General features: G+C 38.1%; 1 protein-coding gene across 4 annotated transcripts in view; it reads left to right on the forward strand.

Annotated features, from left to right (window-relative positions):
* ZNF385D (zinc finger protein 385D) overlaps positions 1 to 6,709 on the forward strand; it is a 422,321-nt gene extending 415,612 nt beyond the window's left edge. For all 4 annotated transcript variants that reach the window (XM_065831194.2, XM_071804956.1, XM_071804957.1 and 1 more), the window contains one exon: positions 2,597 to 6,709. In XM_065831194.2, coding sequence (XP_065687266.1) covers positions 2,597 to 2,830 — 234 coding nt within the window. In that variant the 3' untranslated portion in view covers positions 2,831 to 6,709. The remainder of the gene's footprint in view (positions 1 to 2,596) is intronic.
* The last annotated feature ends 10,018 nt before the right edge of the window (positions 6,710 to 16,727 follow it).

Consider the following 16,727-nt stretch of genomic DNA (forward strand, 5'->3'; position numbering starts at 1 on the left):
CTGTAGACTTTTTCTTTAATCTCAGTTTATTTTGCAAATCATTTACAGTCCCATAGTTTACTTCATGGAAAAGGAAAGGAAGAGGAAAGGAAAGGAAAGGGGAAAGGAAAGGAAAGGGGAAAGGAAAAGGGAAAGGAAAGGAATAATGGTTACTTTGCTCTTAATGTTGACCTGTGTGTTAAGGAGTACTTGCAGAGATGTTTGAAATGAATGTGCAATGTACTCTATATACAAAATATTACTGGTTTTGCAGCTATCTTGAGATCAGAACCATGTTAATAAATTAACCTGAAAGCTAACTAACTTCATTAGAAGTTCCTGATTCCTCCCAGAATGGCAAGATAGTCCTAGCCTTTTAAAACAAAGTCACAGAAGATCTTTGTTCCTCATGACAAAAAGTGCATGAGGATCAACAATTGCTTTTCTATAGGAGTTAGAAAAAGGACATACTATAATACCATGTTTTCAATATAATTTTTATTGTTTTGTCTAGTCTAGTTTTGCATACTTCAGAGAAGGAAGCTTTATGAATTCCCACAGTACTATTTCAGAGTTTGAAAAATCTTGTAATATTGGGACTTACTTGCTTCTTCTTTAAGCAACAATTATCCCATGTGTATAAAATACTATACTGGGAGAAAGAGGTTATTAGGCATTTGATTGTCCAAACTTTCTGCAATAAATAGCTCTTACGAAAAACATCCTTAACTGGGAATTCTAGACTGCAGTCAGAACCCAGTTGTTTTAGGCAGAGTTTGTTTTTTTTTTTTTCACTGTGTCCTCAGGACCTTTTTTTTTTTTTTTTTTTCCCTGTCTGTTCTAAACAAGACTAAAAAATCCTATTTACTAAACAATGTAAAGAAGGAAAAAAACATCACATGGCCAGCAAGGGAAGAAGACAGCTTGGATCAGTGGCTATAACACTGATCAAGGAAAAGATCAGATCATCACTTATCATAAGCACCATGAGGAATTTCATATATAATATCCGTTACATCTTCCATTAGGAGAATTACAGAATCTGGTCCCCTCTGTGTATCTCTTCCAGATCTTTAAAGGACCTTGATCCAGCACAGTTGCCAATGGGTATTAGGAAAATTCAAAATCCTGTATCCATCTGGCTAGTAAAGAACCAACAGATTTTTTGGAATATGGTGATAGTGTAATGATGAAATGCACTGGTGGTTCATGCCAGACTACTCCTTTCCTTACTTTCTGACTGTACACTCACCAAGTTACAGTTGAGTGGAAAGTATCAGACTGACATACTGCAAGTTAATTATTTGAAAGCCCCTTTCAATTCAAGAATGAGAAATTGTGTTTCTCTGTGACTGGGAAGTGTCCATGCTTACACTGAAATTTACCACAATATGGTACATATATTCATATTCTCTCTATTCAATACCACATATTCAGATTTATTTTCTTTGCAAAGGGCCTCAGGTCATTCCAGGACACAGACCCACCAAAAATTCATCAGAACCAATGGGAACTTTTATTTGTCAGTAGATGAGGTTTCTATTCTTATCTCAGAGTTATAAAACCAGAACAATAAAGGTATTCAGGATCCTGGCTTCTCATTAGAAACTTGAAATCCCATTGAAATTTGCAGAAATCTATATAGACTACTCTGATGTTCATTTGTATGCATACCAAATGTAAATTCTCTCAAATAATAATGGACCTCTGTGAGTATTTTCAATCAGTCTGGGAAAAGCTTGAGTTTATTTTTTTCTTTTTGGAAACTCTAAATGACGAGTTTTTCCAATTCTATTTGATAGTACACAAGATTCATTATTTAAATAGTTTTGAAGCACAAGCCTCAGTAACTAAAAAAATTACATGGCTTAGCACCATACTAAATGAATTGGCAACAGTTTTTCATTACAACGTTTTAAAATATCTGCCACTTTTTCACAGTTCTTGTAAGAATGAACAGTGTTTTTGTGAAAAATATTTGAAGACACAGCAAGATGACATAGGACAACAACCATAGAATTCATCACTTATGTGAACATATGAAATATTGGGAGGTTTTCACAACCAGTGCAAGATAAGCTTGGTTTATTTGCTTGTTATTAGAGGCAGGAGCTAATAAAGACAAGCTAGCTGGAGATTTTAAGTAGAACTTGCATCCCAGTGATAAAACCAAAAGTACCTTCTTAGTCAGACTAGAGAACATGATGTGTTTTCATTCTGCTCTGGTCTCTATCATGAAACTGTCCAGATGTAGGTCTTTTAATTTATGGTTAATTCTTCTTTATTTAATTCATTCAAGGTACATGCAGCTTTACTTTGGTGCACATTGCCCAGCCCATTTTACAGTTTGCTTTGATTTCTAATCTCATATTCAATTATAAGTCTCAGTGATAAGGCGCAAAACTTGGAACTCTTTGTCCCCAACCAAATCCTGCTCATCCAGGTCCAATATGTGGGATTGTATCTCCTGTCACAAGCCTGCAGCTCGCAGAGTCAGTAGCCACTATGAGGCCTCTCCTTGATTTTGCACTTATAATCTTAAGTCAAGCTCCCTGTTGTGTAGCTAATATGAACAAATTATGTCTCTCTGTCTGTTTGTTTTCTCTCTTCCCCACAGGTAAAATTAGTATTTTCAAAGGAACCTTCAAAGCCGATGGCTCCACGAATCTTACCAAACCCGCTAGCAGCTGCAGCAGCAGCTGCCGCTGTGGCTGTGAATTCCCCCTTCAGTCTTCGCACAGCCCCAGCAGCCACGCTTTTCCAGACTTCTGCACTTCCTCCAGCACTCCTACGACCAGCTCCAGGGCCTATACGGACCACCCATACTCCAGTGCTGTTTGCTCCTTACTGAACTCCAAACAGGAATTAATTGTACTGCAATAATTTTTCAAATCAAAACAAACAAACAAAAAAGAAAATCAAGAACATTGAACTATGCAGTGTTTATTTATAGTTTAAAGTATATATGAAGAGCCAGGACTTTTGATAGAGAACTGAACAAATTCTAAAAGGGGGAATGGGCAGTATTTTCTCCAGATGAGAACATTCCTCTTGAGTATTGATCGTTTTAGAACGGATCTCCAGCATTGACTTGTAGTGACATATAAAACTTACGAAGCCTTTTGACTGTGCTTTTTGGCACATATTTCCCTGCAATGTCTTTCCTGCTTTATGAAACAACTTACAAATTTGTCTAAAGGGCATTAACTGGTTCCAATGTACATAAAATACTTTATTCTGTAGATTAAAGAAGAAGGAAAAAAAAGAAACACTGTGAATAGTAGTACCCTTACCAATCCTCCTGCCAAATCAGCAGTTACTGGGTATTTATCTGAACAAAAGTAGATACAATAGATGTCTTGTAAAACAGTAGTATTGTGTCTCTATCTATGCCACTAGGTTTCTAACTGAGTTGCAAAAGATAAAATGAACAAATTATGTCACTTTGGTAAGCAGTCAAAAATGATGACAATAGTGTGGAGCTGTTCCTGGTGAGCAAAAATTGCTTTCCTCACCCACAGAAGAATGGGCATGAAGGCAATCTGTGGTTTAGGACAAAGTAAATGATAAAGAAGATTCAGTGAAAAAAAAATCCAGATGCTGTACACAGAATAGGTCGAACTTTTATTTAACTGAGAACATATGTGTATAGTGTATGTGTATTAAAAGGTGTAATGCATACAGGATAGATCAAAGTTTTACAGCATGCCAGTGGACAGCAAAAAAATACACTCTTGTCCTGAAAGAGGCCTGACACTTTGGTGTTGAGGTCTTCAGCAGAGGGAAGACACAAATGGGTTACACGTAGTCGTAACTAGCAGATGAAAAGCAGGAGAGAAATTCTGTCATCATTTAAGTCAGTATAAGGTTCCTACTGACTGCAATGTAGCCAGAATTTCATCCCAAGAATGCACATATTCTTTTTATATCACACCAGTGGGAGAGTCTGTAGATACAGGTAACATTTTTTGCAATAGGCTTAGTCTTAGAAACAGATTTATTCTCTTGTTTTATTTCCTACTGATGTGATATAAATTGTCTTAAATACCTATAAATGTAAACAGCAACACATGAGATACATATTACAAGATAACTGCACATCATGGGTTTGGAACAAATACAACCATTAGGATCTGAAGTGATCCTTTAATTCTGTGGATGACCTTTGTGTATGGACAGCTTAAAGCCTTATATATTTACTGTGAGGCTTAAAGGGGTTAACTGTGTCCCTTTAAAGTGAGATTTATCAGGGGTATATATAGATATATTGTATATATGTTAGAGTAAGAAAAATAACTTATAAACAGAAAATCTACTATATAAAATAATTATATAACCATTGAGTTTCACATGTGGGTCATTAAGTGGTAAGTAACAAACAGCAGAGAAAAAATAGACTTCTTGAATCTGACTTTTGCTGCCTGCTTTTTCCCATAGGGAGCTGAAAAGTATCTATTAATATTATGGAGTGTGCTGCCAAGTCACATGCGACCACTCTGATGTGTAGCTAAGTGAAATGCCTACCATACATTTAGGAGGAATAAAATTTAAAAACATAATTTAAGTTTAGGTGGGGAAATTATTTGAAAGATTTTATTAAAAGGTAGTAATGCAAAATATTGACCATGTGGTTGCTATATAATATTGCCTGTGGTTAATATGGACAGTTGGGAGGTACAGAGGATGGGAATATACAGCACTTTTGACTTGCAAGTTCATCAGTGAGCCTTCCACGTATATTGATATTTGCCATTTTATAAACCTCTCTGCATTTAGATTTTATAAAAAAAATATATATATATATAAGAAGAGAGAAAGAAGAGGTTCCATGGATGTCTGTGTCCAAAGAATTCCAAAGAGTTGCATTTATTTATCTAGAAGTATTGAAATAAGTTCTATATTATGTATTTTTACTTCATCCAGTTTATTTGCAAACGTTTGTGCCTTGAAATGAAGTGGGCTTTTGATTATATTTAATTCACTCCTATGTAGCCATGAAAAAGATGTGATGGTGATTTCAGGGCTGGTTACTAGCTGGAAAGCTTTGGCCCAGTTTCCAAAATGAGTGTGAGTAAGTTCCTGAAGCCACGTTTACGCACCTAAATAACTAGGGGCTGACATTTAAAAGGGCTCCCTACTCTACAGCTCCCAGTAAAGAGACAGTCAATAGGCCAGCCTTCAAAACCTGCGCCTAACATTCAATTTAGAAAATATTACCTTTTACTTGGGTACATAAATATAGTGTAGTAAGTTTCAGCTCCTCTTTGCAAAATCTTGGCCTTGGTCTTTTAAGTCTACTTTTAACCCTCCATCTTTTTGCAGAAGTTCTAGTGCTATTGCCAGCTTCTTCAGATTCCTCCTTAAATAGGGCACTGTTTTCAAGCTGTGCTCCATGAACCACCATGTATCTCCAGAGCCTTTTGTAACAGCCTAGGTAAGTAAGCCCTTGCTAAATGAACAGAGGAGGACTGCTGTTTTGGGAAGGGAGAAGATCTGCCAGGCAATCTTTTCCCCATGAAAGAACACGCAGATGGGAAAAGGGGAGACCCACAAATATCCTGTAGGCTCTTATGCACGGCCCTCTGGTGCATGGACACCTTCTGTACATCCTGCCATGTTGTTGTGATGCCATCAAAATCAACAGGCTGATCCTTGCCAAAATGTGGCCTGTGGCATGTATGGAGGCACAGTACTAAGGGCAGAGTTAATACAAGTTTTGCTAAAAATAAAGAGTGTGTCATTCCAACTACTTACATCAGCTAATTTGCAATGACACCTTCAGTGTTCTTGGACCTCTTTTGTCACAGTGCTCTATGGAACAAGTTTCTGTTCACACAAGTCTCTTTTAAATTTCAGCTGTAAACAACAAACTCAATTCTTTTTATGTCTCTTACTCACTACCTAATAAAGGATAAAGCCTAAATGTTAGAATGTATAGTGGATTTTCTGTGCCTTGCTGTTCATTCCCCACTTGGTCAGTAACAAGTCAACATACCCGGGATGTCAGCACAAGAGTTTTATTTTATATATATATATATGTATATATGTATATGCCAAGGAAAATATTGGCACAGCTATCTGATTGAGCAAGGGGAGCTTCCAGTCAAGAGTATGTCCACAGCAGCTGACAAAGGAGCTAGCAAACAGAGGACACTTTACACCTACTTGTCAATACAACCAATATGGAGAGCACTATAAAAGAAAAATATGTCGTCATATTTCATATTACAGTTACACCCCAGATCCAAGAGGAAGCCTAAAGCACAAGGAAACAGACGTTTTCATCGAAGGCACAGTCACTCACTGGAATAGCAGCGTGAAATCAGCCTGCAGGAAAATGTCTGGGTATGAACTTGGAAAAACAAAGTGTTGAAGAATGACTATTCTGTTCAGACCTGAAGAGATGGTATTTTTTGTGGGAGGGATGTATAAATATATTTTTATGCTATCTGCATTTTTCCAGCTATCTCTGGCTTCAAACCTTTCTTCTCAAGGTTCAGCGTTGCTCTGAACCATGAAATCAGTTACCTTCTTGAAAGCTGCTGTAAAAGCTGATGTGAGAGGTCAGTAAGCAAATGGTATAAATATGGTGATCTAAAATGAACTGGAAGAAAAAAAAGTGAACTGACCATGTCAAGGAATCTTGTATTTGAAAAGTTTAGATCTTTAAGATAAATTAAAGTTACATAACATTAAGAATAGCTAAATAAAGTTAATATAACTAGAAGAATTACATCTGTCATTTTAGTACTGGAATATTACAATTGGCTCTGTATTTTAAAAGACAAAAAGATTTTAGATGCTGAATCAGTGCAAGGGTGCCATGGGTAAATTTAATGTCTCACACTCATTATTTTCCATTTACACCAGGAATACCATAAATGAATGGACCTGCTCTTAGTCACTTCTATTCTAATCCCCAAAGATAGTGTAGAGTATTGGCCCAAATTCCCTGAAAGCTGAAATCGTGCTTCTTCAGAGCCCCTGCTTCTACCTTCTGTTCCCTGTAAATACATAGTTTTAAAGTCTTTTCAAAGAAACATGGAGAATTTCTATCTTAATATCTCTTTTTTTCTTCCCCCAAACAAATGTCATTTTATGAACGTAAGACTGAGGAACAAGACCTGAAAGGAATTATTTGCAATTACAACTTTCTTGCAGCTAAATATGAAGCACAGATATCCAAATTGTTTGACTGCACAGATCTCTTTGAAAACATGTGAAGCTGGAAGCCTAAACCACTTTATAAGGAAGCTGTTCTTTTTATTAACATGCATGTCTGAATTTCCATTTTTAAAATTGACTTCCACACAGTCCAGGCTTCAGGGCTCCAAGAACCTAAAGCTCACAGGATAATAACTGTGGGCTTTCAATTTACCTAGATGCATGTGAAAATGTGATCCTATGCTATGCAAAATATTACAGATATTTTTACATCACATCGTCCCATGTTCTCATTGTTTATCTGTAAGTGCCATTACTTCAGCACCAGTGAATCATACAGATGCTTCTGTGCTGTGATTTGGTGTGTGACTGAAAGAAACAGAAGTACTGATAAATCCTGCCTCAAGCTAGCTGAAATCTCACACACACTTAAGGGTTAAGCCAAAGACAAGAGCTTTATGCCCTCTCACACCTACAGGTTTATTAAAATTCAGGACCATTTAGGAGTAAATGTAACTATCTGGAGGATGGTTATTACATAGCCTGATCTGAAACATCAGGGACTGAAAGAGTCTGTGCTCCCGACCAAAATTAAGGCTATTATGAAAACCATAATGCTCTTAACCCTGTGACTCCTCAAAGCAGTTGTAAAGATCTTTGGCTTCAATAGAGGCAATTTTTTGCCCTGAGTGCTTGAGGCCTTTTGCAGTCACGCTGTGTACTGCAATTAGGTGTCATTCAACTCTTATTCAGTATTGATATATTGATAAAGAAACTCAACTGAGCCTGAAACATGAGTAGTGGCTGCTCCTGTGATCAGCTTTATGCTGGGATGATGCTTGGGTGGTGAAGTAAGAAGAGTCAAAAGAGTCAATGTAAAGAAACTGGTAAACTAATTTGATACCGTTTCCTTGTGCAATGTTCTTTTATGGAATTTGTGAGGCATTAACAAGCTGCAACATTCAGGAGTCCCTGGATAAAACATGGGGACATTGAAGGTCATGAGATCTTAACTTCGAAAGTAATTTTGATGAAAAGGATGATGAGGAAACACCCAAAAAACTTTCTTTGGCTTACATACTTCAGTGACTTTGTAGCATTGGTCTTTGCACACTGTCAGCACACTGGCATTTGTGCTGTTCACAACAGAAATTGAGTATTTGAAAGTGATATTTGGAAACAAGTATAGATATCAGTATTCATTGCATAGGTATTGGACACTCACTTACAGGATACGGGAATTTTCCTTGGACATCCAAGCACTCATGTCTGTTCATGCCAGCCAAGATAGCACTCCATCTCTTCAATATCTAGTTCTCCAGAAAGGAGATTAATATTTTGCATTTGTTTGTATTACTGTTTGATTTTCGTGCTATGTTTCTTTATGCATAGTTTTGTCTCTCATATGAACGAATAGGAACCGTAAGCTTAAATATGCACTTAAGAAGCTGGTATTCATCAAGCCCCCTGTTGGATCATTTGATCAGAAGCAATAAATTGCATAAAAAACTTAAAGCAGCAGTGCCATAGTAGTAGTAATCTATTACGAATAGAGAGCATATGTATACTACACTACTCTTTACCTAATCTAGTCAGTTTTATGACACAGGCAGCTCTTTAGTCATTCATGGTTTCCTAAAGTGTTTATCTTTTGGAATTTTTCAAAGGTTTAATTAAATTTAAATGTTATTTCTTACGTTCAGTAACAATAGCTATGTATTTCTGAGTGCAAAGGCAATAGGAAAAAAGGATAAAAGCCATAAACAATTTTCTCACTACAAATGCCAGCAGCATTTGTTAACAACTTCGACCCTTTCTCTACTGACAGCTGATGGCTGGTATTCACCATGGGAACACTTCTTGTTGACACGTGTATCAGGTGAAAATTGGCTCCTCAAACCAGTCTGCCAAATGTAGACATTCTTTTGGGGCACAACAAAGCAGGAGGTGATAGCATATGGGCAAATCTATGCCTTCATAATAGCCTGTTTTAACTCCCTCAAAACTGCATGGTGGTCTGATGGAAAGAGGCAGCACTCCCACAGGTTCCTAATGTTGTCATTCTGTCATATTTATAAAACAGAGGATGCCAATTTGGGGGGAAAAAACATCAGACCAAACCAACCAAACAAACAAAATAAACCCCCAAAACAACAACAACAACAACAACAAAACCCCACAACTTTTATTTGAGGATATTTTATATATGCTTCAATTTGGGGCATGATGCCTCCCACAAAGTGTCATCTTTCTTTCAGACATATTTTAATGTAGTCTTGTCCATGACATTACTGCCAGTCAAGCTGCTGCCTGAATCTGTTTTGTCAATCAGAATAAAACCATGAAAGTATGTTTTGGTACCCAGAAGGGGCACCCAAGAACAAAAAATACAATGTAATGAGCCTCAAGTTGGGTCACTTTTTTTTTTTTTTTACTTCCTGTGGATGCCTAAATCCTACCAACTTGCTGAAATGTAGGTGTCAGTGGAGGAGAAAAAGCTTGTTTCTTTCTTCTGCCCTTTTTATAGCTCTAGAAATGAGATGGAAACAGCTGTAGCTCTTTATCCAGTGATTCACACAATAACCTCCAGGTAGTCAATCAGACAAATGTCTGCACATGTATTGCCTCCCTCTAAATACACAGCTCTTGTTTGCTTCCCATTCCTCTCCTGGATCACATGTTTTGTGATTTCCCCAGCAGGACAGGACACTGCAAGGAGCAGTGTCCTTAAGAAAGAAAGAAAAAAGAAAAAAAAAAAAAAACAACAAACAAAACAAAAAAACCCACAAAAAAACCCAAAAAAACCCACAAAACCAACCAAACAAAACAAAACAAAAACAAATCTTACCACCCACTTATGGGTTGTATAATATGGTATGTTGGTGTTTAGTATGGGTATGTAATATGGTACCCCTTTATTCCATTCAGTGGTGTACTCTAAACGAGCATGTGACTGGCATTTTGCACTGAGCCCCTCATTACAGTATTGGCTCCTTTAAATGGTGACCACTGAAACCAATCTTGTTGGCTGTGGTGCAGTTAAACCTCCTCCCTATCTGTGTAAGATTCTCTACTCTCCTCTTGGGTATTTTGCATGGCAAGTGAATCCTTGGAAGAAAAGATAGAGCTATTTTCGTCTCCTTTACAAAGCTATGAAAAGAAGTAGGGAAAAAAAAAGAAAGTGGCCTTTCACGTTTTATTGATATCTACATTCCAGCTGTCAGGAACTTCGCAGCTGCAGTAAATACTTTAGAAGCTCTTCAGTTCTGCTCCATGAGACAGGATATGATAGAGCACTATTCCATGCAACAGACATTTAATCCAGAGCAGTGTGCAAATCTACTTTATGCCACCAACTCACTAAAAATCTTAAACTTCATTAAAAACCCTCAAAACCTACTGGGGTCCACTGAAAGCACTGGAGATGAAGAGCAGATATTACCTGATGTGGTGTCACAGAACTGCCAGGAGGATAGCCAGGTGAGTCCAACAGCGGTATTACATTAGGGCAAGAGAGGGTAATGGATCAGGCAATTTAATGTAGGGAAGTTCATTCAGAACCCAAATGTGAGAACGAGTTTAACCTTGATGAGTCCACTACAATGACTGAGATCTGGAGAAGTTTGTTGGTATCATTGAACAATATATTTCCAGTAATGGACAATCTCCAAAACTGCAGTAAAAAACCTCAAATCTGAGACCAAGTTATTCATCAGGATAATGAAATATTCTTCCTAGGACATAGATAACAGCATAAGCCCTTCATTTAGTGATACAATGCACATTTATAGTAGTGGGTACTAGGAGTACTGAAGGTTTCAAAAAACTGGCCCTGATCCCTTCACACTTCAGAAACACTGTAAATTTAGATGACATTTTTATAAGTCCAAGAGTAAAATTTTATGGTCTGTTAGTTTGTAATAGTAATTTTGACTGATAAATAGTCAATATAATGTCTCTCATTAAAAAAGGGTGGAGAGAGGTGACCGGGGCAATTATACCTTGCTCTTTAAAACCCATGATACCTCCCTGAGGGCTTTTTAAAGGTCAGAATTATCAGCCACAGGATAAAGGCAGTGGATTAGAAAACAACTGTGTCTTTTCAAGGGTAAGTTAGGTGAGACAAAATTATCAATATTTTGGTATAATAATTTCTTTATTAGTATTTGAGATGATGACCTATAAAAATGGTTGAATTAGTACTATGAGGATTCATACAGCAATTCTGAAGGAAACTAACTGAATTGAAGGCTGCATGGATTATAGTGTAAGGAGAATTATTAGGGTGGGGAGAAAAGGTAGAAGGCTATTCCTCAGGAGCAATTTTAGATTGTGTCTGGTTTCAGTGGTGATTTTGCACACAGGAAAAAGCATGTGCTCTTGAAATTCTTTGATAACACACATTAAGAGCTATTATCAATATAGAGAGGAACATGGTATTTTCCAGAAAAAATAGGATGACCTTGAGAACTGGTATAATGGAAAAGAGCTGAAACTCAATAGGAAAGAAAGGGACAATCATGTATTTAGAATCTAATAACAAGTAGCTCTAAGAACTCAGCAGTTGGAAATAGCTGAAGAGCAAAACCCACAGGTATGACTATTGGTGACAAAGAGTTACAAAATTGATACAGCTGTTTAAATAAATTTTTAAAAATGTTCATTGAGATATATTCTACATTATTCCACCACAGGATAAAAACTTCGTATTTTGATACTTCAGTGAGTCATAATCAAGAACAATGAAGTCTTTTTAGAAAACAGTTGAGGGAAAGCAGAAAACGTAGTAGAGGAGAAAATAATATAATATTTATATGCTTAGAATAAGGGGCCCAAGGCTGAGGGAGAGAGGCATCCAATTGCTCCCTACACATCCTGGGATGGAAACAGTGGTAGCCATCAAGAAGAGAATAAAGTTGTTCAAGCTAAGAAAGTATTCAAGCATAATCACATGAATAAATGTCTATCATCCCAGTGAAAACTGACCGCAAATCAGAAGATGTTTGTAAGTGTTAAAACACGGAAAAGGTGTCAAAAATGTTCTAAGCAGGAAAAAAAACCCGAGGTGCTCCTCAGGTGGGCTCTGTCCTGGTTTTGTATGGGGTTCTGTACTGTGTTTGCTGTGGCAGCAGCTGATGGCACAATGAGCCAGTCAGTGGGTCTGTGCTGTTTTTTCTCAATGTGTGTACTTAGTGTGTCACTTCAAAAGATGTTAGTGATTTGACTTCATGACTTGACAAGTCAGGGACAGAAATATAGGAAAAGCAGGGGTTGACATGTCATAGGAAAAAGTCGTCTGAATCTTGCCCAGGGTCTGTTTCACCTATCTATTCACATAACAATAGTCAGTTAGAAAATAAAGTGTACCAACTTTGAGTGTAGGTAGATATCTTTGGTGGTGTGGTTTTGGACACTGTATGTTAGCTGGAACAGTCTGTCACATTCTTGCTTAAATAGGATTCAGTATACTTTTCGTAGACAATATAATGTCAAAGTCTATCTGTCATGATCAGTTGCTAAGCATAGTTCATGCATTTAAAAATTCAGACAGATGAGTGAAAATATTGAACTGCAAAAAAAGGTATCTCTAGTTCACTAAATTCATGAAAATATGAGAAGTTCAGCAACACACTTTAATACAGCTAAACCTCTTAAGCATTTCTTGTCTTTCCTCTTGCACAAGGACTGACTTGGGACCATTCCAAAGGGAAGCAGAGACCTGTGACAGAGTCCTTCCAACAAAATAAAAGGCTGAAGTCTAAGTGCAAGGCCTCCTAGCAACACTCTCATTTCAGGCTCCTCACTGAGGTTGCTGAATCCTGCAAATTGCGTTCTTCAGCGTATGAGTGCCTACACGTTGTATGACCATGCCGGTTGGATAAGGAGCCATTCAGTTAAGATGTGGAGTTCCTAAAGTTCAGCAGTAAAATACAGTCCTTTTTGCAATTGGTGGAATGGTTGTATGATGTCTGAGTCTTAGAATTCAGTTCAGGCCTTAGGCAATAATTAGGTAAAAAAATTGCCACTTGACATCTGCCTGTCTTCATTTTTAATTTTTTTTTCCTACCAGAAGTCCTAGATTTACCACATTCAGGGTGGACTGGATATAAAATTCATGCTTTGGCACACCGCAGGTGCTTTTCTTTTCTCCAATCAATGCCACATTTTTTTATCAACCAACAGGTGAAGAAAAAACAACACACCAAGCAACCCCCCACCCCAAAAAAAACCTGCAGTACCCAAAACCTATGAGTCAAAGCTCTGCGATATGTTCAGTATGTTATTGGTTGATTTGGATAGTCTTCCATATGAAGTGTGTTCCAAAACATTTTACAGAATTAAAAGCTCTGTGTGACTACAGCACAAAAACATAATCCAAAATGTTTGGCTAAAAAAGGAAGCCTTCTGTTTTCCTTACAACTGAGGCCAAAACAATTTTAATTTCTGGCTTCTTAATTAATGTTAAATACAGTTTAGACTGAGTTTCTCATCAAACAAATATTGCAACATTTGTAGATTTGCAGTTATTTAGTTCATTGGTTTATCTTTATTTTGAGCATCCTGAGTATGAGAGTAGTTATATTCAAAGTCTTCATATATTATGCCATCTGTTAATAGAAATCTGTATTTCAGAGCTATGAAGAGTATGGTTGATAATTTTGTTGTTTTACTATAGCTTGGCCATTTTTTAATTCATTTTTGCTGTATGGGTGCCTAAAGACTCTGATTGTGATTGTAAAATAAGAATTTCATTTTATGACAAAATAGAGGTCTTAAAAGTTGTTTTCATTACACCCCAGCATAGACTGAGAAGCTTTTGCAATGTTTCATGAAAAAAGAAAGAGACTGGTCGTCTGGAATATGAGACTCAAGTTTTGTTTTGTTTGTTTTTTTTGTTTTTGTTTGTGTTTGTGTTTGTTTGTTTTTGTGTTTTGTTTTGTTTTTGTTTTTTCTGATTCTGTCTAGAGATCTCAAATTGTGTTAGGAGCTAGGTAAGGCTCCTAGGCACTAAAGCAGCTTCCCCACCCCCTGCTTCTCAGCTGAGTTGATTGATTCCTTCATTACTGTCCACAGTGGTGTAGAGGTCTATACCTCAGTGGTTACCTTTCACTAAATGCAGATTCCGGAGATTTGGTGCAGCTGACCTCTATTAAAAGTCCACTGTAGAATGAGATGACTTGTACCCTGCAAGTGCTTCTTTTCTCCACAGACTGCAAAGGAAGCCTTGGATAATAGATGAGAGGTAGAAAATTGTCTGAAATTTATGGAAAAGTTAGGCAACTCTTAGATCATAGAATCCTAGAATGGTTTGGGTTGGAAGGGACCTTAAAGATCATCTAGTTCCGACTCGCTTGTCAGAGACAGGGACACATTCCAATATACCAGGTTCCTCAAAGCCCCATCCAACCCAACCTTGAACACTTCCAGGGATGGGGCGTCCACGGCTTCCCTGGTCAACCTGCTCTAGTGCCTCAGCATCCTCATGGTGAAGAATTTCTTCCTTATATCTAATCTAAATCTACTGTCTTTCAGTTTAAAGCCATTACGCCTTGTCCTACCACTAAATGCCCTTGCAAAAGGTCCCCCTTCTTGTAAGTCCTCTTTAGGTACTAGAAGATCTTCCCAGAACCTTCTCTTCTACAGGCTGAACAACACCAATTGTCTCAGCCTGTCTTGACAGGACAGGTGCTCTATCCCTCTGATCATCTTTGTGGTCCTCCTCTGGACTCGCTCCAACAGGTTCATGTCCTCCTTACGTTGGGGGCCTCAGAGCTGAATGCAATACTTCAGGTGGGGTCTCAGGGGAGCAGAGTAGAGCGGAATGATATAAAAAATTAACCTATGTGAGTGGCTCTTCAGTTCAGGATGTGGGACAGCCAAGGTGAAGTCCAACATGTGACAGAGCACAGTCACAAACCCAAGTCTCCCACATGTAAGATGAGTGTGAAAAAAAAAAATAAGATCCTTGGTAGTAATTTTGGTTTTAATCTTAGAATTGAAGAATTCTTTTGCAGTGAAGGTTTGACTGTATCAGGCAGTTTAATGCAACTGTTTTGAATTAGGATTTTTTTATTTTGTGGGTTTTGGTTTTGTGGTTTTTTTTAAAGCAAAAATTAACTTGTTGGAAGCTCTCCAGGGAACCACTATGCTTCTCAGAGAGCAGCAAGTGTGGGCTGCTCTGCAGGTTGAGGGAAGTAGGAGCCAAGGGTGGCAGCAAAGTGACTGAGCAGGGGCCTCACCAACAAGGAGCTGATCTGACAGCAAGGTGAGCAGAGCAGGTCTGGTCACAGTGACTAAGTAAGCTAAGAGTCCAGGACCATCCAGGCCAGTCTGTAGTGATGAGGCAGGTACCAGGCCAGGTTCAACAAAGCGGAGTCAGAGCACACAAGTGCGATGCCAGGCACATGCACACATGCAGCTTACCTCAGGCATCCTCCAAGACAAGAGCCTGAGTTTAAATGCAGCTCCCAAGCCAAGGGACAGAGGCTCCAGGCAAGGTCTCTCAGCTCCTTCTCTCACCTTAGCTGGTCTCCTGCAGTCTGATCCCAGGTTACATGGCCATGCTGTGTGAGAACTGGCCTTCAGCAGGCAGATGTACCCCTGGGAAGGAAATGAGGAGGCTGCAGAGCCTGTGGGTGCTCATGGGGCCCTGGCAATGTTACCAAATACTTCATAAAGAGTAGGAGAGATGACTCTGACTCCAGAAATTGCAGCATCAAAGGGCAGGAAGAGCAATGGAGGCATTGACCTTTATGTATAGTCACAAAGAAGGATGGAGTAAAGGCAGTTGAGCCCTTCTCCCCTTAACAAGCATTTCAGTGAAACACCAGTTTCACAGCATGGGATTGTTATGCTAAATCAAAGAAGCTGAATTCTGCAGCAAAAGAAGCAGCTTGTTGAGGACAGGAGGAATAAATCTGAAGTATAAATAGTATTGGGTATATAAAAGTTTTCTGAGAACAGGGTTATGCCTTACTTACTTCCAACACCACTCAATCTACCCCAGGAAACAGAGTTCCCCCTGATTTTTAGCCTCTTTAAAAATTCCTGAGTTGAGAAACCATGATGTTTTGCACTCTATCAGAAGTCAGGTGTGTCCTCCCACTTCACAGAGCTGTTTGTTGGATGGAAATATGAAGTTTTAATATAATGTAGAGTGATTCCTTTTATAAAGGCTGAGGCTGTTTGATTTGAAAGTTCAGAATTTACTTCTTGGCTAGTCTAAATCAACACAGGGTCATTGTTTTTCTAGGCCTATAGCAATTTTTGGTGACTGAGATCTGGCATGTCATTTGGACATAGTGTTATTGTCAAACCATAATCAGGGAGATGACCCCTGTTAAAAGTGGTTATATTGCACAGTAAATATCTGCTGCCTTACCAGAAAGACTGCAGTTCCATGAGAACTGATATTTGCTCTTGTTCTCTTCTTTAACATCAAGCTACTATAGATGAAATATTTCAGTCACGCCAAAAGTCTTATTTTCTAACAACGAATCTGTTGACAGTTGCACGTCATTCTGACAGAAACTATAAATATCTTCTTGTTATTTTGTAAAATATTAGAATTAGAGTATTAGAAT

The sequence above is a fragment of the Patagioenas fasciata genome, chromosome 2 (assembly GCF_037038585.1).
Source record: "Patagioenas fasciata isolate bPatFas1 chromosome 2, bPatFas1.hap1, whole genome shotgun sequence".
Lineage (NCBI taxonomy): Eukaryota > Metazoa > Chordata > Aves > Columbiformes > Columbidae > Patagioenas > Patagioenas fasciata.